At 40.1% G+C, this 27,465-nt stretch overlaps 1 protein-coding gene across 10 annotated transcripts in view; it reads right to left on the bottom strand.

Moving 5' to 3' along the window:
- LOC122552980 (protein quaking) overlaps nucleotides 1–27,465 on the bottom strand; it is a 563,704-nt gene that overhangs the window by 56,984 nt on the left and 479,255 nt on the right. For 8 of the 10 annotated variants that reach the window (XR_006312579.1, XM_043696323.1, XM_043696321.1 and 5 more), the window contains exons 5-6: nucleotides 25,381–25,468; nucleotides 18,277–18,573 (exon numbers count right to left, since the gene is read on the bottom strand). Coding sequence is in view for 9 of the 10 variants with exons in the window: in XM_043696323.1 (XP_043552258.1) it covers nucleotides 18,277–18,573; nucleotides 25,381–25,468 (385 nt within the window). In the remaining variant the exon portion in view is untranslated. The remainder of the gene's footprint in view (nucleotides 1–18,276; nucleotides 18,574–25,380; nucleotides 25,469–27,465) is intronic. The other 2 variants (XM_043696324.1, XM_043696330.1) reach the window with 1 other exon arrangement.

Here is a 27,465-nt window from a genome sequence, read left to right as displayed (position 1 = left end):
ATATTGGACTGCACTACTGGTCTGACTGACTACTGATCTATACTCAACCTGATTTTAACCAAATAGGATTAATTACTGAAAGCATTGCTGGGTACCAGCAAACATAATATGACTGAATGTTACATACAGTTTAAGGGAGAGAAGTGTGGGTCCAAGAATAGTGTTTTGCTCACGGCAATTATGAGGACATGAAAGTGGACTGGCAATTTTGGTGAAAGGATTAGTCAATAGAGATACAGTGGAAAGCGATTAAGGGGATATTTCAGAAGCATAGATAGATGCCAACAAATAAGAACATTCTCAGGGATGAAACCACTATCCGTGGTTAATAAAAAAGGTTGAAGACTGTATCAAACTCAAAAGAAAAACATAACTTGATAAAGATAGGCAACAATCAGAGGTTTTGATAGAATATAAAAACTCTAAATAATTACTAAAAGATTAATAAGGAAGGAAAATTACAGTACTGGTCTCTTATGAGAAGCAGCTAGTTCAGTTACCACTGGTTCTAGTAAAAGGCTCGGTCCCATATTGGTTAAGAGAGATTTACCTGGATTGGCTTGATATTTTTCGATTAGAAAATAGTTGTCTGAGTGAAGTCTGATTACCTGTCCAGAAGTCTTTCAGGAAGGTCTAGAGACTATCAAAGGAGCCAAGGCCACCCTGCATGTCGATCAGGAAGTAATTCCATGTTCCTGCAAACCTGAACAGTACTATTTGTCTTCCAGGCGAAAGTAGAAGCAGAAGTCTGGAGGCTAGAAAGTGAAGGAATCATCAAACCAGTTCAGGTTGCGAATAGGCAGCACCGGTAGTACTCATTTTGAAGGTCGGCTTGCCTTTGTAGGGATTTTAAATGAATGGCAAACCATTTTTTGCACCTGAATAAACACCCAATAGCTCGCATTGAGGATTATATGCAAAGCTGGTGGGGGACAGTCCTTCACGAAGCTGGACATGAGCTATGCGTACTTGTAACTGCGGTTAGATGAGAATTCCCAGAAGTATGCTATAATACTCATGAGAGTTTGTATCAATTTATGAGACTGCCATTTGGGATATTGTTAGCCTGTGCAATTTTTCAGCAGACAGTGGAGAACATGTTACAGGGTCTACCCTAGGTTGCCATTTGTTTTGGTGATGTGCTAATAAGAGGGAAAACCAATAAGGAGCGCTTAGAGAACTTGGACATAGTCCTTACATTTTTCTCCCAGGCGGGTGTAGGCCTAAGATGGGAGAAATGCATGCATCAGTCCCACAAGTCATATACTTGGGCTATAGAGTTGACAAGACCGGGTTGCACCTATTGGAAGATGAAGTGAGGGTGATCAAAGATGCCCTGGCTCCCATGCCTGCACTGGAGTTTAGATCTTTCTTTGGCTGATGAATTATTACAGCAAGTTCATACATAACTTAGCCTCCATCCCACCTTTCCATCAATTCCTAAAAAAGGGTCAGCCTTGGAAATGGTTGCATAGCCAAGCCATAGCTTTCAAGGAAGTGAAGACACAGTTATCATCATACAAGGTGTTGGCACACTATGATCCCAAACTAGATCTGGTAACAACATGTGCTGTCTCCCCATATAGCATCAAGATAGCATTAGCTCATTGATGGCCTAATGGATAGGAATGCCAAATAGCATATGCATCTAGGACTTTGGCTAATGCAGAGCATAAGTTCACCCAGACAGAGAAGGTAGGTTTGGCAGTCATATTTGGAGTCAGAAAGTTCCACCAATACCTTTATGGGTATAAATTTCTAATAATAACAGACCACAAGCTTTGCTAGGTCTACTTAAAAAGGACAAGGCTATAGATTCAGGACAAATTCAGTGATAGGTCTTAATATGAAGTACATATAATTACAAGTTGGAATACTGTCCGGGAGGCCAGGAAGCAAATGCGGATGCATTGAGCTCCCTCGCTCAGGCAAATTCCCATTGGTGGCACCTGCCACTGGAAAAGTCTATAATGGTCTTAAATATTGCTGGACACATTTCCTGTCCAAGCTGACAATATCAGATTATGGGCGCAGAAAGATCCAGTCGGGCCAAACTGAAAACGCTGATGGTAATGGGGGAAACCAAAGGGCTGTCACAACCAGAATTGAAACCATCTTGGACCTGGTGAGACCAGATCACATTTGAGGACAGGGAGCAACAGTGATTGTTGCAAGTAAAGGTCACTGCCAGATACTGGCTGAACTCCACCAGGCTCATCTAGGGGTTTCCAAAATGAAGATGTTGGTGAGACGTTGTACCTGGTAGCCAGACTTGGATGCAAACATAGCCACATTGGTAGGACAATGCCAAGAGTGCCAATGAGGGCAAAATTTACTGCCAGAATTTCCCCATTTGAGAGAATGGCCGAGTAAATCCTGGACTCAAATACACATCGACCATGCAGGTTCCTTTCACGGGCTCAATGCTCTTAAGTCATGACCGAGGCCAACATGTGCATAGAGTTCATTCATCAAACATGACAACGACAACAGAAAAATTGTGAGCATCGTTTGCAATACAAAGGCTCCTGGAAGCGTTGGTCACAGATAATGAGCCATTGTTTACCAGGAGGGAATTTGAGTACTTCCTAAAGTCAAATGAGATTTGACATATAAGGACAGCTCCATACTATCACCCAATGGGTTGGAAAACAGAGCAGTCCAAGCTTTGAAGACAGGTTTGAAGAAACAGCCTACAGCCTCACTCGATACCAAACTGTCCCAGTTCCTATTTGATTATAGGACTATACTATACTTGCTCATGCAAGTATAGAAATAGCCCCAGCAGAGTTGCTAATGGGGAGAAGACCCTGTACCAGGTTAAATATGTTCTTCCCAGGGAAGGGTGAAACAGCATCAGAAACACCAGATGCCAGACTCCACCAAGTAACAGAGAGAGAGCTTACTACAGCGGACAAAGTTTGATTTGGAAAACGGAAATGGCCCTGCATGGATATGAGGGTTGGCCAATGCAAGGTCAGGACCAGCGACATATAAAGCTTGGTTAAGAGTGATGGCTCTGAACAAGCATGTGGACTGTAAGAAAGCTGTAAACTCTTAAACAGTGCGGGAGCAAAATGTGCCCTGCTCCTCAGAACATTATAAAGGCTATAGGAATCTGTCGATTCTCCCTCTCTGTCAAGTGTTGACGTGCACTCTGAATCTGAGATGGACTTGGTGGATCTCCAGCATCAATGCCTTTGCTACGAGAAGAAGAAAATGAATTTCTGCCACAACGTTCCAGGTGAAAGAGATGAACTCCTGTGCATTACATGCTGCTTGCATCTGGTACAGACTTGGAGGAACCTGAAAAGCTTGAGGACGTGCTACAGGAAAAAGGACTGGCCTGTGTCCTCGGACTCAGAGGGAAGGAATGTAGTGATTGTAATAAGGTCAGCCAAGTGGATGTCATTCTGACACTCAGAGCTGGCTCTGAGGGAGTTGGATACCAGTATCAAGGACTTTCATGTGTAAATAAAGGGTGACTTGGAGATGGGGTACCGGCCTCTGTGGGGTTATTTCACTTTGCTTTTTCTATCTCTGTAATTTCCTTCAGCTCCTTTAAGATTTCTGCACTCCTCCAAGTCTTGCATCTTCCACATCATAATTTTAATTCACCATCCTTCGAAGCTATGCCTTCAGATCTCAAAGCCTGAAGCTCAGGAATTCCCTCCAAAACCCACGCTACCTTTATTCCTCTTAGATACTTAAAATCTCTCTCTTTGACAGATCTTTGGTCATCTACCCGAATATCTCTTCAAATGTTTGGGGTCAAATTTTAGGAAAGCAAGGCTCCCACATGAGGCAGCCTCTAGCTGGTATTTGTTTTGATTTCCCTAAGTGTGAAAGAGAAACTAGGATGCATCGCTACCTCATTCGGAGTCTATCCCTGGTAAATTAATTTTCATGGTGGTGATCACACTTCAGCAGTTTTGCATTTTACTTCAGTTGCATAGAGATGTGACCTATGAATTGGAAGCATGAAGAGATTAATAGCAAGTAAAGTAATTTTGCTTCCTTGACATGAGTTGTATTTATATTCAACAATTATGATAATGCTGACTGGAAAATGTAATTACTTCTTGAAGTGGAATAATGGTGAAAAGAGAGATATGTTGTAAGAGTTCTTCACCTTGTATTCATGAAGACAAATGGAAAAAAATTGTTGAATTTTAAATGAACACAACAATTTAGACAAGAAGATAAGAGATTGCTGATTGGATAACAAACCGACTTTGGTTGACGTTTGCCGGAAAGAAAGCTCCACAAGCTGCCACCCAGAAGGAAGACAAATAGCAAAACTTGCAATTGAGATGTAGTGGTCCAATATGTTTTCCACACTTCAAAATCACTTCAGTACATGTAGTCTGTTCATTTTGAAGTATTGCTAGTTATTTAGTATTTACTCACTCCTTTGTGCTGATAATTGAGGACTGAATGCCTGCAGTTGTTGAGTATAAAAATTAAATTTCTCATTTTGTAAAAATCTAATTTAGTTTGTAGTTGGTTAGGGTGAGAGTTAGAGTTTAAAATTGAAATCTACAGTTTAAATTCTGTAGTTACCAGCCTTAAGCAGGATTTTAGCAAGTCTTCCAGTGAAAGAACAGCTGATTTAAATGTAAACAGCTGCAATTGGATTCTCATAAAATAAGTCAGAAAGGCTTTATTACAAATACATTTGCAGCAAGTATTGAAAGTTTGAATCGCTTCATCTCAATTTGAGAGCTGGAAGCTGAATTACAGACATTGTGATGCATCAGAGAGGGGAAACATTATCAGATTCCTTATACCAGCAGGCATCTATTAGGGCTAGGTTGCCTGATTTGGTCAGGATTCAGAGTCAGGAAAATTTGACTGTTAGCAAAGCTAGGATCTGTAAGGGAGCCCAGATGGCAGGACCAACAACTTTTTTCATTGTCCAGCTATTTTGAGATTTTGTTCATCTTGTTTGGTTAAGAGACAGTGCTGTGGTGTAGATGAGCTAACTGACCATGACACAGGAAACCATTCAATAGAGGGGAATGAAATGGAATTTTGCAGTTGTCATAATTGTAGGAGAGGTAATTGTGGCGAAGGGTATTGACACTGTTCTCTGCTGCAAACAGCATGAGTCCAGATAAAAGTGATAACTGCTCACTGCCAAGATTTGGAACACCTGCTCTGAAACTTGCATCCAAGGGGGAGGATCCAGTCATTATAGTCTGTGCAGTAACCAATGGAATTGGCATGACAGAGGAGGAGGATTGGCTTAGTCAGTATGAGGAAGGAGATTCCAAATGAGGAGGAGAACCTCAACAGTCATAATCTCTGCTGTATAACATGAAGCACATGCAAATTGGCAAAGGGAAAATCAGATTAGAGAGATGAATGTGTAGCTCAAAAGACTGATATGGGAGTTTGAGTTCATGAAGCATTGGAACCAGTAATAAGGCAAGTGGGATTTGTACCGATGGGACAGTCACCACCTCAAGTGTCAAGGCTGATATATTTGCCAACCATATAATTAGGCAAATGAAAAGGATTTTAAACTGAATAGTGAGAGCAAGGGATCAAATTTAGGAAGAGTAGAAATCAAGGGCAAAGAGAAACAGATTAAGATGGGAAATAATAATCAAGCTGTGACAGGGAAGCAATAGAGTAATGAATCAACCAACAGATGAGCTTGAATATTTAAAGACAGTAAAAGTATAAAATGAAAGACTCCATTGTTGAATGTGTATTGCATGTGAAACAAAAGAGATTGCAATTAGAAAAGAATAAGAAATGGCTGGCAGCCATTACAAAGACAGGTCTACAGGATGACACGGATTGGGACCTGAATTAAGAAGAATACATGACATTTAGGAATGACAGGAAATTAGAAAGAAGTGGAATGTGGGTTTGTTCTGTCAGAATACACCAGAGACACCAATATCCTCCTTTACCAATATCTGTCCATAAAATGCACAAAAGCAACAAAACTCCATTGTCTCTATGCACTTCAGAATGTCATGTGTATCAGCGAGTACCTCCTTGAGAATTATTTCTGAATTACCAGCTCCTGAATCAATATTCTGCCCACTTAAAAATTAGATTTTTATTCGCTCCAGCATTTTTGCAGCTGATATGGCTTAATTTGAACCTGGTATTTCTTTTCTTAATTTTTTTTATTTAAATAAAAACACTGAAATGTTATGCCTGAAATTAACTTTCAAACACCCCTGAATAAAGGGTGTCACGGCGGCACAGTGGTTAGCACTGCTGCCTCACAGCGCCAGAGATCCGGGTTCAATTCCCACCTCAGGCGACTGACTGTGTGGAGTTTGCACATTCTCCCCGTGTCTGCATGGGTTTCCTCCGGGTGCTCCGGTTACCTCCCACAGTCCAAAAACGTGCAGGTTAGGTGAATTGGCCATGCTAAATTGCCCGTAGCGTTAGGCGAAGGGGTAAATGTGAGGGAATGGATCTGGGTGTGTTGTGCTTCGGTAGGTCAGTGTGGACTTGTTGCTTCCACACTGTAACTAATCTAATCTAATATTCTGGCAACGAGTATCACTATAAACTAATATGTTCTCCTGTAACTATGGACAGGACTTGATATATTGAAAATTGGCAGTTAAACTGAAACAATACGATAGAATCTCAAAGTGGAGAAGAAGAACTAATTGATAGAAGTCTGTTGTTTTCAAATTTTTTTTCCTGCTGGTGACAGAACCATTTCGTGCACCTTAACAAAAGACTGCTTCACATTGAAGTATTATATTTGAAAATTAACCAGGCAATGTTAGACATTAAGACCTAGTGTAATGTCTGGGTTATCACACAACTGATGCCTCATGACCATCAGTTCTTTCCCAACTCCTCCAATGCCCCCCTCCTCCTCCCACCGCCACCACCAAATTTGACGACGCTCCAAAACAAAACTACCTGACTATCTCCTGAAAATCTTCCTTGACTTGATAACCCCTCCTCTCCTGTCTCAGTAACTACTCTGGACCTAACTACCCATTCCTAACTGATCTTAGCCCCACCCTGAATGCCAACATGAGTCAACCATACATCCCTCCCACACTTCTAACCACCTAACTACTCTCCACTGTCTGACTTGCCCCTGCCACCCAACCTGCAGCGCTCATTTCACTGCTTTCGAGATTCAGGTTCCATCGTCTGCCATGCACATGAAATCTTTTGTTTTGTGGTATAGAATTGTTGGTAAATGTTCTTTGTTATTAGCTCAGTGTTTTGGTCTCTTATGTTCTTGTATCTTTAAATAAGTTTTATTTTGCTTTTTGCTGTTCTTCAAACACTATGCAAAATATTTCCTCTCAAGTGTTTCCTTAGAATTTTCCACATTACTCAAAGATGTACACCATAAAATCACAGGCCTAAATAATAGCTGTTCATCAGCTCCACTTTAAGTATATAAAAGTTAAATTATTGCTTCATACATATGCACAGTTGCCTTTAAACATTACTGTAATAATATCCTCTTCTCAGAACAGCACAGTGAGCCTTTAACAAGAATGAGAATGTCTGAGATTCTGAGTACATCCTTTCTCTTGCGTGTGTATTAGATTGTACTGAATTTCGACAATACCAAAAAGATAACTACTCTCAGGAATTGACAAACGATCATCCTAAGCATTTGTATCGATCAGTCAAGGCCTCAACCTCTCAATGTTTATTTGTCTATCATGTTACCAAAGAAGCTCTGGAATCAAATGACTTATCCGTTATGAATACTTTTCTGGGAATCTCTGTGGTACTAAATCTGCTTATTGATGTCTAATTCTACATTTCCCAGGCACATTGCCCAGTGCTTTGCACTCTGAATCAGCCATTTAATCTCACCATGCTGTTATCCGTTCCTTCCTCTGCCCATACCCAACTGCAAATGTGTGCTGCAAGAAAGAAACAGTATATGATAAGAGTTTTTTTATTTATTCAACTGATGTGGGCATTGCTGGCTGACCAGCATTTATTCTCCATCCTCAATTGCCCTTGAGAAAGAATGAGCTGCCTGGTTGAGCTGCAGCAGTCCAATTGGTGTAAGTATACCCAGAATACTGTTAAGGAGGGAGTTCCAGAATTTTGATCTGGTGACACTTAAGAAACAGTATTATTTTGCAATGTCTGGATGGTGTATAGCTTGGGAAGGAACTCTCAGATGGTGATGTCCCCAAATATAGATACTCCTAGATAGTGCAATCTAAGGAGCCTTGTCAAATTTCTGCCGTGCATCTTGTACATGATGCACACTGGTGCTACTGTGCGTCGATGGTGGAGGGAATGAAAGATGTGGATGTAGTGCCAATCAAGAAAGCTGCTTTGTCCTGAATGATGTCAAGCTTATTGAGTGTAGTTGGAGCTGCACGCATCCAGGGGTATGGTTAGTATTCCATCACAGACCTGATCAAATCCTTTCACAAATTCATGTTGACTCTGCCTCATTACATTGAACCTATTCAAGTGCCTTGCTATAATTTCTTTAAGAATAGCTTCTAACATTTTCCCTATGACAGATGTTAAGCTCTCTTGCCTGTAGTTCCTAGTTTCCTGCTTTCTGAATTCCTTACTTTTTGAAAAAATGAATTATGTTCACTATCTTCCAACCTAATTGAACAGTCCCAAATCAAGGGAGTATCTGAAAATCAAAACCAAGGCATTAACTCTCCCTCTTGCCATTTCGTTTGAAACTCTGAACTGAAGTCCATCAGGACATGGATACTTGTTAGCCTGCAGTTCCAACAATTTACTTAGTGCCACTTCTCTGGTGATTGTGATTTTCCTGAGTTCCTCCATTCCTTCCATTTCCTGATTTATCGCGGCTTCTATGATATACCTTGTATCCTCTATAGTGAAAACAAGGACAAAACTTGTTCAACTCATCTGTCAGTTTCATATTTTTCATTATTCATTCTTCATTTTTACTCTTTTATAAGGCAGCTGCTCATTTCATTGAATCTTTTGAATGTTTACAGAACCTCTTGCTATCTGTTTTTATATTTCTGACCAACTCTTTCTCACAAACTCTAAATGTTCTCTGCTTACTAATTTTTTGGCCATTCTTTATTATTTTTTAAATTTCATCCACTGTTCTGACCTGCCACTTGCCTGCATAATTATGTGCTTGTTTTTTTATTTTGATGCCATCTTTACCATTTCATGTTAACTATGGATGGGGGCATCCATCCCCTTTTTTTTCTTTGCTTGTAGGAATGTATTTTGTGTATTAGGAAATACCCCCTTAAACATCTGCAATCAAATTTCCATTGACTCATCTTTTACTCAAATTTATCTAGTCACTTCATGTGTGCTTTTATGTTGTCATACAGTATAGAGATGTATAGCACAGAAACAGACCCTTCAGTCCAACTTGTCCATGCAGACTAGATATCCTAAGTTAATCTAGCCATAATTGCCCTTAGTTAAGTTTTTTGAAAAAAATAGTCTCAAAGTCCCTTCTGTCCTTCAAACGAAATGTAAAATTTAGACATAATATCATTGCTGCAACCTAGGAGTGCTCTTTACTATGAGATAGTTAATTAATCCTATCCTAATTAGTGGGCAGCACGGTGGCCCAGTGGTTAGCACTGCTGCCTCACAGCGCCAGAGACCCGGGTTCAATTCCCGCCTCAGGCGACTGTGTGGAGTTTGCACATTCTCCCCGTGTCTGCGTGGGTTTCCTCCGGGTGCTCCGGTTTCCTCCCACAGTACAAAGATGTGCAGGGTCAGGTGAATTGGCCATACTAAATTGCCCGTAGTGTTAGGTAAGGGGCAAATGTAGGGGTATTGGTGGGTTTTGCTTCGGCGGGTCGGTGTGGACTTGTTGGTCCGAAGGGCCTGTTTCCACACTGTAATCTAATCTAATCCACAGCATCAGGCTAGTGTAGCCTGCTTTCTTGGCTCCAGAGCATGCCGTTCTAAGAAACTATCCTGAAAACATTCTATGACTTCCTTTTCTAGGCTAATTTTGCCCATCTGCCTTCACAATTCTACTTGTAGATTTAAAATCTCCAAAAATTATCACCATTCCTTTTTGCCAACCTCTGATTATTTCTTTCTTTATGCTCCACCCTAATGTATGGTTACTGTTAGAGGACTTGTATGTCACTCCTGCAACTAAAGTATCTCCTTTTATCATTTCTGATTTCCACCTAACTTGGTTTCCTGAACTAAGACCATCCCTCACTATTCTGTTGATGCCATCATTAACTTTTGACATCCGCTTTAGCTCAGTAGTTACTTCACCTGATAAAAACAAAAGATTTCATGTGCATGGCAGACAATGGAACCTGAATCTCGAAAGCAGTGGAATGAGCGCTGCAGGTTGGGTGGCAGGGGAAGTCAGACAGTGGAGAGTAGTTAGGTGGTTAGAAGTGTAGGAGGGATGTATGGTTGACTCATGTTGGCATTCAGGATGGGGCTAAGATCAGTTAGGAATGGGCAGTTAGGTCCAGAGTAGTTACTGAGACAGGAGAGGACGGATTGTCAAGTCAAGGAAGATTTTCGGGAGATAGTCAGATAGTTTTGTTTTGGAGCGTAGTCAAATTTGGTGGTGGCAGTGGGAGGAGGAGGGGGGCATTGGAGGAGTTGGGAAAGAGAGCTCAGTTGTGTGGTAACCCAGATATTACACTAGGTCTTAATGTCTAACATTGCCTGGTTAATTTTAAAATATAATACTTCAATGTGAAGCAGTCTTTTGTTAAGGTGCACTAAGATGGTTCTGTCACCAGCAGGAAAAAAACATTTGAAAACAACAGACTTCTATCAATTAGTTCTTGTTCTCCACTTTATGAGATTCTATCGTATTGTCTCAGTTTAACTGTTAACTTTCAATATATCAAGTCCTGTCCATAGCTACAGGAGAACATTTTAGTTTATAGTGATATTTGTTGCCAGAATATTATTCAGGAATATTTGAAAGTTAATTTCAGGCATAACATTTCAGTGTTTTTATTTAAATAAAAAAAATTAAGAAAAGAAATACCTGGTTCAAATTAAGCCATATCAGCTGCAAAAATGCTAGTGTGAATAGAAGTCTAATTTTAAAAATTGGTTCAGGAGCTAGTAAATCGGTAATAATTCTCAAGGAGGTACTCGTTGATACACATAATATTCTGAAGTGCATAGAGACAATGGATTTTTGTTGCTATTGTGCATTTTATGGACAGATGTTGGTTAAAGGAGGATATTGGTGTCTCTGGTGTCTTCTGACAGAACTGAAGCATTTGACGATTGAGAAATAAACTTTGGGCTAAAATCATCTACATGAACAAACATATACAGAGAGATGTGCTTCATACAGCAGCAATGCAATAAAGATCAACTGACTTTCTAATATACAATTAGATTCAAAAAGATTTCTAACATAAAATTAGATTCAGTTCTTCATGTGTGTTTTGGACAGTTAGGATGACTATATATAGTTCAATGTAAAAATAATAAAACGAAACTTTTGTCTTATAAGATTGCAGAACAATGAAAAATTTGGAACAAGCCTGAACTAAAGATACAAGAAATGAGAGTTCAAATCTGAAAACTGAAGTCTTTTTTAAACCTGGAAAACAAAGATTGGTAAAGTTCAAAAATAGTCAAGCAGCTTTAAGTACATTGCAATACAAAACTGATCCAATAGTGTCCTTCAGGGAAGGAAATTTGCCATCCTGTCCTCATCTGGTATCAGTGCAACTCTAGATCCATGCCAAAGTGGGTGACTGTCACTCCAAGTGTATTTGCAAACCATTCAGTCGTATTGCTATAAAGTTGGTAACCATTAGAATCATCTTAGGACAACGAAGGACAGACAATAAATGCAAAATCAATACCATCCTGACAATGAATAATTAAAATAGAAATCCCTAGAATCTAATGTCAGGGTAGTCATTAAAACACCTCAAAATGCATATGAGCTAATAATTTTTGAAAATTCATACTTATCTAATATTAGACTTTGTCAAACCTCGCTCTCCTGATGGTTCACCTTAGAAAGGTTACATGCAACTGAGTCATGTGGACCAGAAATTTCTTTATTGAGAGACACAATCTGTGCTGAATTAGTTGCATTTAGAGGAGAGGGGAGCTAGTTGAAGCAAAAAAAAAGGCTCTACTCTGATGAACCTTGTCCTCCTTATCAAAAGCTTTCTGACATTCACTATTTCAACTATTACATAGAAGAACAATGTCATGGTCACATAGTCAGAAACTACAGTAACTGCCTTCAGTGGGAAGGAAAATTAAGAGGAGAAAATATATACAAGTAGTGAAAAGATTGATTTTCTTTTCCTGATTCTACTTTGCTCCCTCGTTTTCTCTCAATGCTTCCATCTGCAATTCCCACTGGATCATGGATAAAAAGAAGAGAATTTTCCATACATGTAATGGCTCCTCAAGCAATAAACAAATAGAATGTAACACATTTTTCAGTAATCTAAATTATTAACAAAAATCTGTGATGTGATTCAAAACATTCTGAATTGCTTAGCTCATTATGTACTCAGAAAAGAGATTCATTTTATCAATTAAGAGAGAGGGAGAGAGTACTTCTTTTATTAACTGCATTTCATCATAGATTCCTTTTCAGCAGTAGTAGTATAAAAAGAATTTTGCACCCACCCTACTCAACAATATGGACTAGCAACAACTAATACTTACAGTTCATGGAATAAAAGGAACAGTTGTAATGTGGATAAATAATTGGCTGAGTAAAAGGAAACAGAGAGTAAGCCAATGGATATTTTTCAAGCTGGGCGAAACTCCTTGGGATTGATATTGGGACTTTGCCTCTTCCTGATATATATTGATGAGCTAGATCTTGGTGTGCAGAGGACAATTTCAAAATTTGGAGATGATACGAAGCTTGGAGGCATATGAAACAGCAGGACAGTACAGATCTCCAAATGGACAGAGACAAGTGGGTAAATTGGGCAGATAGTTAGCAGTAGAAGTTCCATGTGCAGAACTGTGAGGCATTTTGATAAGAAGAATATTTACAGACCACAAAATAGGGAGTTACAAAATTTAAGGGGGTCGGGAGCAATGGGGGCCGAGTGTATATTTGCACAGATCATTGAAAGTGAGAGGACAGGTGGAGAAAGCACAAATAAAGTATGCAGTTTCCTGTGCATTACTTCTAGAGACATAGGGTACAGGAACTAGGAGGTCATGCTGAACTTATACGAGGCTGTTTAAGTTTGGATCTCAGCTGGATTATTCTGTTCAGGTAAGGGAACTACACTATAGCAAGGACAAAGCATAGACGAGATTTGCAAAAACAGTTCCAGGAATGAGAAATTTCAGTTATAAGGGGAAGCTGGAAAAACTGAAACAGTTCTCCTTGGAGAAAAAGCAGCTAAACAAGATCGGATAAACGTTTTGAGAAAACAGGAGGGGTCTGGATATAGTAGGTAAGGAACAATCTTTCCTGCTCATCAACAGGAGGGCAAAGATTTTTAATAATATGCAAATATATTGTGAGAAAACACTTTTTTTCAGACAACCAGTGGTTCGGGTCTGTAATGCATAACTGAAAGTGTGGCAGAGGCAAAATCAAGTCAGTATTTAAATGGACATTATTTGAATAGAAGCATCATGCATCAGTACAGAGAAAGTGCAGATAAATGTCATTAAGTCACAATGGTTATTGGACAACCAATACAGACATGATGCACCAAATGGACTCCAGTACCATAACAATTCAATGATATCATGCTTTTATGTATTAAATGCATCAAGGCACTTCATAGGACCTTTATAGAAAACAACACCAAGCCATATAAGATGATATTAGGTTAGATGACCAAAAGCTTGGTCAAAGAGACCATTTCAAGGAGTGTATTAATATGAGGAAAGTGAGGTGGAGAGGTGTAGAGAGAATACTTAAGAGCTTAGGACTAGAGGTTACCGAAAGCATTAAAATCAGGATATTCAAGAGACCAGAATTAGACGAGAATAGATATTTCAGACAGTTGTGCAGCTGGAAGAAGTTATTGAGCTCGGGAAGGATGAGGTCACAAAGAGATTCGAAAACAAAGATGAGAATTTTAGAAAACAGCTTCAAGTTCCTTGAGGCGTTTGGAAGATCTAGTTCACTCTGCAATCTTTATGCTCAAATTAACCAATTCCTCAATTATCATGTTTGATTGCTCTCTCATTTGGAGATAGAAAAGAAATGAAACCTAGAAGGACATCAGAAAAGAGAGATATTTCCAGTTTTACACAGTAGTTTAACAAACATCTGCACAATAATAGAAAGCAGACATTTAGGCAAATCTGCAATCCAAACTGCTATCTTGATTTTTAAAAATAGTAACATACAAGGCACTGTCCTAAACTGTAACATTTTCAGATAAGGAATCTTGTCAGGATCGGTCTTATAGTCACAAGAGTTACATAACATAGAAACAGACTCTATGGTCCAACTTGTTCACACTGAACAGACGTCCTAATCTGACCCAGTCCTATTTTCCAGTATTCGGCCCCTATCCCTTTAAAGCCATTTACCGATCCAGATGCCTTTGAAATGTTATAATTGTACCAGCCTCCAATACCTCCTCTGGCAGCTCATTTCATACACGCAACCCTCTTTGCATGAAAATGTATCTCCTCAGGTCCATTTTAAATCTTTCCCCTCTCACGTCAAACCCATGCCCTCCAGTTTTGGACTCCCATATCCTGAGAAAAAAAGACCTTGGCTATTCACCCTATCTCATCTTTTTGGATCATTAAAAACTGTTCAAGAAATGTTTCCTAAGCATTGGTGTCAAATACAGCAATGAATATTTGCATCTAATTGTATTTTTCTCCAAAACGTTAAACTCTTGAGATGATAATATTTCTGTTCCCTTTGTAATACATAAACCAATATGCAAACATCGAAATACAGAAAGCAGGAACAGGAGTTGGCCAATCAGCCCTTCAACCTTGCTCCGACTGGCTGTGTTCATATTACCCTTACGATATGGCAGGTTCTACTCAAAATGTGTCACTGAAAGCCCATCATTCACCAATATAGTCTCTTAACATAAGTCATAAAGGTGAATATGTTTTCCTCTATCTTGCAAATAAAAAGTTTATGTTTTTAAAAACACCATACACAAAATCTTATGTGAAAGAATTAGTAATGTGTAGGAATTAACAATTGAGAGCTCAACAGTTTAAAAAAAACACAGCAATGTGGGGCTAGAAATCAATAAATGTTTCTCAGTGACCAATAGTTAAATACTCTAGCTAGGTATGCAGCAAACATGTAACAATGTACCAGAAGTAACAGGACCAGTGCTAAACGTCATGGTATTTTCACTATGACACTACCCATTAAACAGTCAGAAATATGATCTATAAATTGAAGAGAAAGTATTTGCTTCCAATAAGAGATCTAAAGACTGAATGTGGAACAATAAAATGAGCTATATTTTTCTGTTTGATCTAGAATTTTTTTTATTTATTCATGGTATGATGGCACCACTGGCTAGGTCAGCATTTATTGCCCATCCCTAATTGCCCAGAGGGCAGTTGAGAGTCAACCACGTTACTGTGGGTCTGGAGTCACAGGTAAGGATGGCAGATTTCTTTCCCTAAAAGGACATCAGTGGACAAGATGGGTTTTCCCAACAATTGGCAATGGATTCATGGTCATCATGAGATGATCAATTCCAGATTTTTATTGAATTAAAATTTTACCATCTGCTGTGGCAGCATTTGAACCCAGGTCTCCAGAACATTATCTGGGTCTTTGGATTAACAGTTCAGCAATAATACCAGTAGGCCATCACCTCCCCAAAGTGAGTATCCGTAAGTAGATAACTGCTAAGCAAGAGCTGCTTAATGGCACTGTTGATAACACCTTTCTTCACCTTACTGATGACTGTGAATAGGCAGATGGACAGTAAAATGACCACATTGGATTTGTCCTGCTTTTGTGTACAGGATATCTGGTAGATGCGAGTATTATAACTGTTCTGGGACAGGTTGTCCAGAGTTGCGTGTTCAATTGCCACCATCTCTGCTGGATTTTTCCTGCTGATTCAACAGGATGTACCCAATGGAACATTTCTGTGCAATATACAATTCCATGATTATGACTCGGTCAGTCAGTTACTCTTGACTATTCAAAGGGACACTCTCCTAACCTTGGCAATTGCATTCAGTGGCGTTGCCTCTCATTTTCCTACCAATTGCACAGATCTCTGAGACACATGCACAGCAGAAACTTCTGGACACCAATTGCATGCTTTGGAGTGGCTGTGCATGTCCAGGTTCATACCTTTTCTCCTTACTTGCCGTTGGTAAACTTGCAGTTAAGAATCGAACACATTGCTAAGAGTCAGAAGTGATGTGAACAACAGACGCTTCCTTCCCTAAAGGGTATCAGTGAGCCATCTGCCATGATGGGATTTGAAACCAGGTTCTGAAAACATTACCTGGGTCTCTGGATTGCTAGTCCCAACACTATACCACTAGGCCATCACCTCCCCTAAAATGTTAAATAAACAGTCAACACCTATAGGCGGAGGTCAATTTTTTTCAGCATTTTCCTGCTAATAGAGCAGCTTGTTGGCTTTGTTCTATATCTTTAAAAATCTTCTGTGAAGCTTATTAATACATTCAGGTATCCTTTGTCATTATAAACAAAAATACTTTTCCTCCAGATTATTGCCACTGCAAAAAGCATCTCATTCCACCTTTGACAAATTTTTGAAGTGGTACAGTAAGTTTATTAGACAGTGGCGAATTGCCTGTTAAGGGAGTTATTGTTTGTTGAATACCTTGTTGATGACCCAACTCACCTTATTAATATTCAGCTTCCTATCTTACCAAGCGAGATATGAAAACTGGAGGGAGTGCCTGATGAATTCAGTTGATCACTTGTTTTGAAGGACCTCCATGTTGGACACTGGGCATAAACATTTCAGGGCACGTTCCATGGACACTGGTCTGACACACACTCATGACTAATGACATTGACATATGAAATGTGCTAGGCTCTAACAATTCTCATGGCCCATCTTTGAATCCCTTACAGAACACTTCTGCATTTAATGTTGCACCAGAATGCTGCAGCAAGTACATGCACCCAGCTCATGTACTTGTCCAGGCTGCATCCCTGGACTCTTTGCACACTGTCATGATGCTCAGTCATTCTGGGCCTACCTGAAAGCTCACAGCATTCTTGCCCTGCATTGGTTTTAGCACTTTGGCTCTCAGTCCGAGATACCAGGCTCAGATTACTTCTAAATAAAATCTGAAAGAATTGCGGATACTGGAAATCAAACAAAAATAGATTGCCGGAAAAGCTCAGCAGCTCTGGTATCATTTATAGACAGAAATCAGAATTAACATTTCAGGTCCAGTTACCCTCCCTGAGAAACAGTGAAGAGTACACCCCCTGCATTATGTTTCTCTTATTTAGCGTACACTTTTATGTGGACCTCTTGAATATCCAGAAAATTTGATCAACCGTTACATTCCTGGTCCCACAGGTGCTGGTTAATAAAATGTGGTGCCATCACTTTTCCCAAAAATAAAAACACATAGTGCAAGAGAATCTCAGCAGATCTGGCAGCATTTGAGAGATAGGAATAATGTTAACATTTCAAGTTCAATACGACTCTTCTTTGAAACTTCAGTTCTCTAGGTATGCTGAATTTCTCTAGGCACCTTCTGTATTTATTTCAGATCTCCCGCATCCTCAGCACTTTGCTTTTGCCTTCCTTAAAAGTCATCTATTTTTGTTAGTTTGCATGTTCCTCATACTTGCCACTTGCCTTTTTTTTGCAATTTCATTGGGGGAGCATACGTTCTAATTCACTTGCAATGTTAACTGTACAAAAAACAATTGAAAGAGCATGATGTATTCAGCTTACCAGTGCTTTCAAAAGGCAATACCTTATTCAGTATTAGCAACTAATGGCATTAAGGTCTGTTGTAATTAATTAATTGTAGGAAGATGTAACTGTCAAAATATTTTTTGTTATGATTATGGGCTTATGATTACTTAGGTCTCAGCTAAATGCACAGATAGTTGCACACAGACTATTTATTATTGATGTTTTACTTCAGCAGAAGCTTAAATACTTCTAAAGTTTAAATTATGGAATTTCAGAGAGTGCTGTAAAGAACTCAAGATTCTCATCAGATGTTACACTGTAATTACAAATGGTTAATTCAAATAGGCTTGTACAACTCAATGGAAAAAAGGTCAAGCTTCTGTAAAACTAAATGAGCCTTAACCAGCTCAAACAATGTACCAGGATGTTAAACATGAAGTGGAATAATCATGCTTGAAAAATTCCTTACCTAATACACCACTAGGCTCAATGGGATACTCCAGGATAGAAGTAGCTGGTGCCAGGGTGTAAGGATAGTCGTAAGGAGTATAAATTAGACTGGCTTCAGGTGCAGGAGGCACTATTGTAGTCGGGTGAGGTGATCCATTAGGCATTACTGTTGCTGTTTGTATTTGCCTAATTAGAGGCATAATAGTTGGACCAGCTGGTGTCGGGGCCCTCAAGGCAGCTGGTGGTAAAACCGACGTGGGCCCTGTAATGATCCGTGGAGCTTGGGCTGTTGCTGCAAGAGAAAAGGCAAGGGCAGCTACAGTAAGCGAAGGAAATTCATAGTGAAGGTGCGGATAGAACAATGTGTATCAGGAAAAGGAAAAGTTGGAAATGGAGAAAAGCCAAATAAGCAGGTGGAATGAAAGAAAAATGAAGAAGTAGTAATTAGTACAAGTGGTGATAACTTGCAATGCTAAAGCACATCTTTAACCAAAATGTAAACCAACTTCCAATTAAACTCAATTAAAAATGGGAAAACTCAATATCCAGTTGGTCATAAACATAAGCAAAAGATAAACACGTTAGAGTCATATCTTATAATAGCGTCATAGAATCATACAACATGGAAACAGACCCTTCGGTCCAATTAGTTCACATCAGCCATGTTCCCAAACCGAACTAGTCCAACCTGCCTGTGTTTGGCCCGTAGCCCTGTAAACCTTTCTTATTCATGAACTTATCCAATTTTTTTTTTTTAAATGCATCCACCACTTCTTTTGGCAGTTCATTCCACATATTAACTACTCTGTGTAAAAAAAGGTTGCCCCTCATGCCCTTTATACCTTTTTTCCTCTCACCTTAAAAATATGCCTTCTAATTTTGAACTCCCCAACCTTGGGTAAAAGACCTTTGCTATTCACCTTATCTATGTCCCTCATGATTTTATAAATTTCTATAAGGTCACCCCTCAACCTCCTACACTCCAGTGAAAGAAGTACCTAACCAGTCTCTCCTTATAACTCAAAACTTCCAGTCCTAGCAATAACCTGGTAAATCTTTTCTGAACCCTCTCCTGTTTAATATCTATCCTACAACAGGGCGACCAGAACTGCACAGAGAATTCCAGAAGAGGCCTCACCAAAGATCTGTACAACCATACTGTCTCAACTATATTCAATGGTCTGAGCAATGAAAATAAATGAGCGAAATACCTTCTTAACCATGTTGTCTACCTGTGATACAGATTTCAAAGAATTATGTACCTGAACCCCTCGGTCTCTCTGTTCTGCAACATTACCCAGGGCAGCACGTCGGCTCAGTTGTTAGCACTGCTCCCTCGAGGCACCAGGGACCCGGGTTCAATTCCAGCCTTGGGCGACTGTCTGTGTGGAGTTTGCACAATCTCTCTGTGTCTGCGTGGGTTTCCTCCAGGAGCTCCAGTTTCCTCCCACAGTCCAAAGATGTGCAGGTTAGGTGAATTGGCCATGCTAAATTGTCCATAGGGATATGTAGGTTAAGTGCATTAGTCAGGGGTAAATATAAGGTAGGAGAATGGGTCTGGGTGGGTTACTCTTCAGAGGGTCAGTGTGGACTTGTTGGGTCGAAGGGCCTGTTTGCACACGGATTCTAATTATTTGTATAAATCCTGCCCTTGCTTGTTTTACTTCGCATTTATTCAAATCAAACTCCACCTGCCACTCCTCAGCCCATTGACCCAATTGAGCAAGATCTCTTTGTAATCTTAGATAATCTTCTCCACTGTCATCTATGTTACACATTTTGGTGTCATCAGGAAACTTAATAACCATGCTTCCTATATTCTCATCCAAACAATTTACATAAAAGTCAAACAAAAGTGGACCCAGTACCCATTCCTGTGGAACACTGCTGGTCACAGGCCTCCACTCCGAAAAGCAAACTTCAACCATCACCCTTTCTCTCCTACTGAAAAGCCAATTTTACATCTAATTAGCAAGCTCACCTTGAATCCCTGGTGATTTAACCTAAGTAAATAGTCTACCATGCAGAACCTTATCAAAGATTTTACTAAAGACCAAGTAAACAACATCTACCGCTCTGCCCCCATCAGTCTTTTTGGTTACTTTCTCAAAAAACTCAATTAAGTTTGTGAGACATGATTTCCCCTCATGCAAAACTCTGCTGACTACCCCTAACCATTCCTCATCTCTGCAATGCACATAAATCCTATCTTTCAGAATCACCTTCAACAACTTACCCACCACCGATGTCAGGCTCACAGGTCTGAAGCTCCCAGGCTTCTCTTTATAGCCTTAAATAATGTATGATGAAGTTCATCTTATTAAGCAATTCTCTAAAGGTTTCCGTGGCACAGTGGTAAAGTCCACGGCTCTGGGCCAGAGGACCTAGGTTCCAGTCCCATCGGCTTCAGAAGTGTGATATAACAGGTTTTAAACAGGTTGGTTGAAACTATCTAAATGGAAATTCTCATTTTCTCCATGTAAACTATCAAGGTTTTTCGTAATTCAGAAGTCAAAAGCCAAGATTTCATTAACAGTACTTTTACAAATGTACATTGTCTGCCTCACTACCCATCCCATCCCATCCTCAAGTTATATGAGCTCTTTGTGCTGCACCAGCAGATATTTACCCCTTAACCTTAATGTAAAATGGCTAGACCATAAAACCATAAGACATAGGAGTGGAAGTAAGGCCATTCAGCCCATCGAGTCCACTCTGCCATTCAATCATGGCTGATGGACATTTCAACACCACTTGCCTGCACTCTCCTCATATCCCTTAATTCCTTGCGAGATTAAGAATTTGTCAACCTCTGTTTTGAAGACATTTAACGTCCCGGCCTCCAGTGCGCTCATGGCAATGAATTCCAAAGGCCCACCACTCTCTGACTGAAGAAATATCTCCTCATTTTCGTTTCAAGTTGACCCCCTCTAATTCTAAGGCCGTGCCCATGGATCCTAGTATCCCTGTCTGACGAAACAAATTCCCAGCATCGACCCTTTCTAAGCCATGCATTATCTTGTAAGTTTCTATTAGATCTCCCCTTAGCCTTCTAAACTCAAATGAATACAATCCCAGGATCCTCAGCCAATCATCATATGTTAGGCCTACCATTCCAGGGATCATCCATGTGAATCTCCGTTGGACACGCTCCAGTGCCAGTATGTCCTTCCTGAGGTGTGGGGCCCAAAACTGGACACAGTATTCTAAATGGGGCCTAACCAGAGCTTTATAAAGTCTCAGTAGCACATCACTGCTTTTATATTCCAACCCCCAAGATAAATTATAACATTACATTTGTTTTCTTAACCACGGACTCAACCTGCAAGTCAACCTTTAGAGAATCCTGGACTAGCACTCCCAGATCCCTTTGTACTTTGGCTTTATGAATTTTTTCACTGTTTAGAAAATAGTCCATGCCTGTAATCTTTTGTTCCAAAGTGCAGGACCTTGCATTTGCTCACATTGAACTTCATCAGCCATTTCTTGCACCACTTTCCTAAACTGTCTAAATGTTTTTGCAGCCTCTCCATCTCCTCAGAACTACTTGTCTGTCCACCTAACTTCGTATCATTGGCAAACTTCACCAGAATGGCCCCAGTCCCTTCATCCAGATCATTTATAAAGTGAACAGTTACAGCCCCAACACTGAACCCTGTGGGATACCACTTGTCACCAGCTTACATTCTGAAAAAGAACCTTTTATCCCAACTCTGTCTTCTGTCAGACAGTCAAGCCTCAATCCATTCTAGTAGCTCACTTCGAACACCATGGGCCCTCACCTTACTCAGCAGCCTCCTGTGAGGCACCTTATCAAAGGCCTTTTGGAAGTCTAGGTAGATAACATCCACAGGGTTTCCCTGATCTCACCTACTTGTTACCTCTTCAAAGAATTAATGTTGCCACATTACTAACAGTGATGAAACAAGTGCCTAATTGGCTGCAATGTGATTTAGGAAGTCCTGACATTGTGATAGACCTTCATTGCATGTTTTTAAATTGGGTAGTATGCAAGGACGTAATTGCCCAACGCATTTTCCATTAATATCCATATTTTTGGTGTTGTGGCAAAATATTCAAAATATCATTGGAGTGACTGCTTAGTGAATCAGACATGGTATAGGATTTGATTCCATCCAGCAAAGAGCCAGTACACACACAATGGCCCAAATAGCCCCCATTTTGTTTTGCAAGCATCTCTGGTTCTGTAATCTGCTATAGTAAAGATGCTTAATAATGCAAGCAGCGCTATGACAATTGAAATGTAGCACACTCTACCTGAGATAGGTCAGCTACTTATCAGAAATGATTGTAAAGGTATCTGACTGCATTTTCCATCAAATGTCAAATTCCTAAACACATGGATTTTATTCAAACAGTATATTTTTATGACTAGAATATCTTTTATTGTCACTAGTGACCAGATAAAAGTGAATCAAACTGTCAATGACTTAACCTAATTATATTGCAAGATCCTTTTAAAGCCAGTGAATAAATGGTACTCTATGGAGCATTGCACTTCAGCAATACCTAACATTCAGACCATATGACCTCTACGTGCTATACACTACTGATTGAAAGCATTGAAATGCAAGAGACAAATTATGTGTGGGAGTGGGGGAGGCATGGATATGTGTATGGGCATTGGGGTGTGGAAGATGACAAGCAAAAAAGTTGTTAATTTCCAACTGTGATATTTTATTTACATGGCAAATAACAAATGTTAGGATTGTATATTTTGGAAAAGGTTTCCAAACATGGGAACTTTAATGAAAAAATTCCAGCCATAGAAATGAAGAACAAGGAAAACTGCCCATGTAATTGCAGGTCAGTCATGAAGTCAAGAGGTTCAGACAGTTTGAAAATCCCGAAAAACAGATCTGCTAGAAAGGATTGGGGCTTATTCTGCTGTAGGTGGGACCTGTACAAACAGGATGGTCCATATCTGGACTAGAGGGGTACCAATATCCTGGGGGTGGGAGGAGAGATGTGCTAATGCTGAGCCTTTGATCTTTGTTGTCTTTTCTACAGGAATAGTGCCAGAAGACTGGAGGATAGCAAATGTTGTCCCCTTGGTCAAGAAGGGGAGTAGAGAAAACCCTGGTAATTAAAGACCAGTGAGCTTTACTTCTGATGTGGGTAAAGTGTTGGAAAAGGTTATAAGAGATAGGATTTATCATCATCTAGAAAGTAATATGTTGGTTAGGGATAGTCAACCCAGTTTTGTGAAGAGTAGGTCGTGCCTCACAAATCTTATTGAGTTATTCGAGAGGCTGACCAAATAGGTGGAGGAGGGTAAAGTGATTGATGTGGTGTATGTGGATTTCGATAAGGCATTTGATAAGGTTCCCCATAGTAGGCTATTGCACAAAATACAGAGGCATGGGATTGAGGATGATTTAACTGTTTGGGTCAGAAATTGGCTAGTTGAAAGAAGACAGAGGGTGGTGGTTGATGGGAAATGTTCGTCCTGGAGTTGAGTTACCAGTGGTAGACCGCAAAAATCTGTTTTGGGTCCACTGCTGTTGGTCATTTTTATAAGATGATCAGAGGGTTAGATAGGGTGGACAGTGAGAGTCTTTTTTCTTGAATGGTGATGGCTAGCAAGAGGGGACATAGTTTTAAATTGAGGGGTGATATATATAGGACAGATATAGGACACATCCCTGAACTCTATAGGCAATTTAGCATGGTCAATTCACCTAACCTGCACATCTTTGGACTCAGAAATTAAAACGGAGCACTTGCAGGAAACCCACGCAGTCACAGGGAGAACGGTCAAACTCCACAAAGACAGTTGCCCAAGGCTGCAATCGAACCCAGATTCCTGGCATTGTGAGGTAGCAGTGCTAACCATTGAGCCACTCTAGCTCTAATTAATATGAATATTTGGAAGTGATCATAAAGTAACAATCCTATCAATCATCTGATATGAAATTAAAATGCAACAAAAATACCCTAAAAATTTGAATCCCAGGTGTTCACTTTACTGAGCCTCCAAACACTTGCTTATACCATATTCTTTCAATTTTATGTGGAGATGTCCTTCTACTTTTGGTCTTTGAGCTTATGGCAATTTTAAATGGAAGACAGCTGGGCACCCTCCTCTTTGATATTTAACGCCATTTAAAGGGAAGTAAAGCACTGGACTGGCACATATTATAACCTATCAATGAGCATCATTTGCCCATTAAACAGCAATTTAATAGTGAGCCTTTTTTCATCAACTATCAGGCCAAAAATCAACAAGTGAATTCCTGCAGAAAACAATAAAAATTCACATTGGTAGGAGAGTTATGCAATGTCATGCCATGAGTGCTCTGTCCAAAGGTAGGTCCTTGGCTCACTGCGTGCTGCTACTTCAAATTGAGCCCATTATTTTGCAATTTCTTTTGTGCTTTGAAATTGCTTTCAACTCTCAAGAGGCACAGCAAGCAGGCCTGGACAATCTCAGTTGGAGCAGGAATCAAATTGGTGCTGTTGGCATTCTTCTGAACCATCCAGTGAACGGAGCTAACCAGCCCCCTTAATTATAGAATGTTTTCTTAAATATTTGCATGTTAATTTTTTTTGTGTGACAGCCAAGCAAAAGAATTATATATATATATAGTACAAATAGGTGCTCAGTGTTACTTCATGCTATCCATAATCTTTGCTTGTTCATTTTGGAAGTTGATCAAATTGGCAGAAAATAACTTTGAATTTCTGTGATTGAGCACCACATTTTATTTGGAATTACATTTGCCAGTTAGTTACTTATTTCAAGAAGCAAATAACTTTTTTGTCGACTCGTCTACTGTAGCTTCATTTTTGCATTGAGATTCATCACCTTCCTGAGCATTCCCTGTAAAGGGGTGGTGAGAAGGGGGTGGGAGGGAAGGCTGGACCTTCTATGTTTAAACCTAGCAATTTATTTGAAGTCAGAGAAATCTGCATTTGGCTGTTTCTGTTGAGTTAAAGCATATGTTGTAACATATTTAACTTTCTACAGGTTTTCATCCCCTCTAGATATTCATTACAGAAATCACCAGCCTCAACATCTTGCTGGGTTTGTCTCAAAGTTAAATATTCTACAATTTGTAGAATGGTCATACGAGGGACGAGAAACCCAACATATCCTTACGTGATTTGATGTTGGCATCTCTATAAGTGCCGTTCAGTATTGCTAATTCCATTAGCTGCATTTTCTTAAGGTTATCTTCTCCTTCTGCCTGGAAGACACAATTTTGAAAAATAATTAATGTTGAACCATATTGAAGACTTCAGATGTATAAATTGTTTATAAATATATGAATGACAGAAACTTGATCCAAAATACTTTATTTTCTTTTTATTATTAAAATTAATAAGTTACAACTGTCAAATTCCTGTTTCCAAGTGAAATGTTAGACAGATGATCCATATAGATAATCAGGTGGAGATAACATTGGCAGAATCTTGTAGCGATGATGGAGGTCTTCAGCAACAGCTGGAGAACTGCTAAGAGTCTGGCGAGATATCCTGCTGCGTTATTAACCACTTGGCAAGGCAGTGGCTGATCCTCTGCACAGGATCAAGGGCCCTGTGGGCTGACATCCCATCCATTGAGAATTACCAGAAATGAAGAACAAGGAAAATTGCCCATTTAATTGCAGATCATTCATGAAGTCAAGAGGTTCAGATAGTTTCAGAGGCTGGCAGATCATCTGTACTCAACAGCACCATCATGGAGGTGTTCACTGGTGCTGGTGTATTCTCCATCTTATGTGTCAGATCAAGTGGAGACCCAGGCACAGGTTGCTGAGCTGGCCGGAATAGGTGGATCTCTCTCTAAGGCTGATATGTGATTGTTAATTGACCACTTAAGGGCCCTTACTGGTACTTGATTAGGAAGATTACCCAAATGCCTTGCCACCCAGAATGTGATTGCTGAGCTGGTCTCTCCAAGACTGATCCATGTGGAGATCCAAGATGGCGGCGACCCAGCAAGTCTGAGTCTACAGTGCTCCTCCCAAGACTTGGGTAAAGTGGGTCACCCACCCCCACCACACTTACCAAATTATTTATAATAGCTGTTTAATTTAATTAGTTGTTTAATATCAAATTTAAACAATCTAATCTTTAGTAAAAATGACTAAAGGGAAGGGAGCCCGCAGCTCTCAACATGCAGGAACCCCTCCCCCACCCTCTCCAGCTGCAGCCGAGGCATCCACAGCTGCCGCGGGGGACTTACCTATGGTGACAAGCCTTGTAGAAATGATGGGCGCGAAGATCGACGATTTCATCGAAGAATCCCGAAATCGATGGGACTCACTCTCTGCCGCGCTGCAGAAGCACGACCGAGACATCCAAGAAATCAAGCGCCGAGTCGGAGGGGCGGAGTTAAAGGCCGCGACCTCCGAAACTACAGCTCAATTGGCCGTGGATCACGTCCGGACTCTCGAACAGCGAGTCCGGACCTTAGGGAATCACACTGATGACCTCGAAAATCGAGGTTGCCGAAAATATATTCGTTTGCTGGGCCTTCCCGAACGGGAAGAGGAAGGCCAGCTTACAGTCTTTCTCGAGCAGTGGCTGCCACAGCTTTAAAATTTGGAAGCTAGATCAGGCCAGGTAAGGGTAGAATGGGCCTACCAGGTCGCAATACGCGGGCCCGGCTCGAACCAATGCCAACGCCTGGTCCTGTTCCGGCTGCAGAGCTACAAGGAGAGGCAGAGACTCCTAGAAGCCTCTAGAAATCTTGGAAAAGACCCCCAAGCTATGATCTATAAAGGATCCAAGATCATATTATTCCAGGACTTTTACCCAGCTCTGGTCCGAAAGAGGAAGGCATTCAACGAGGCGAAGAAGCGTTTAAGGGACTTAAATATTCAGTACTCCTTACGCTACCCAGCGACGCTACGCTTTAACCATGAAGGATCCGTATATAACTTCGGATGGCCAGAAAAGGCGAAGGAATTCTTGGACTCTCTTAGATAAACTGTAAGACATAATGGATGTTGGTTTGCCTTTCCCCCGGCTTTGGTTTATATCCTCCCCTTTTTTTTCTCTTATCTTACTGTTTAATATTATCATGGGGGGGGTGGGGAGAGGGATTTGATTTTCTCCCCTCCCTTAGGGTTGTTTTCTTTTATTATTTTATGTATATATGAGGGATGTATGTATATGTGTGTGTATGTGTGTGTATATATATATATATATATATATATATAAAAGCTGGGGGGTTTGG

The sequence above is a fragment of the Chiloscyllium plagiosum genome, chromosome 9 (assembly GCF_004010195.1).
Source record: "Chiloscyllium plagiosum isolate BGI_BamShark_2017 chromosome 9, ASM401019v2, whole genome shotgun sequence".
Taxonomy (NCBI): domain Eukaryota; kingdom Metazoa; phylum Chordata; class Chondrichthyes; order Orectolobiformes; family Hemiscylliidae; genus Chiloscyllium; species Chiloscyllium plagiosum.
The sequence above is the reverse complement of the archived record's forward strand: the minus strand, read 5'-3'. Positions and strand labels throughout refer to the sequence as shown.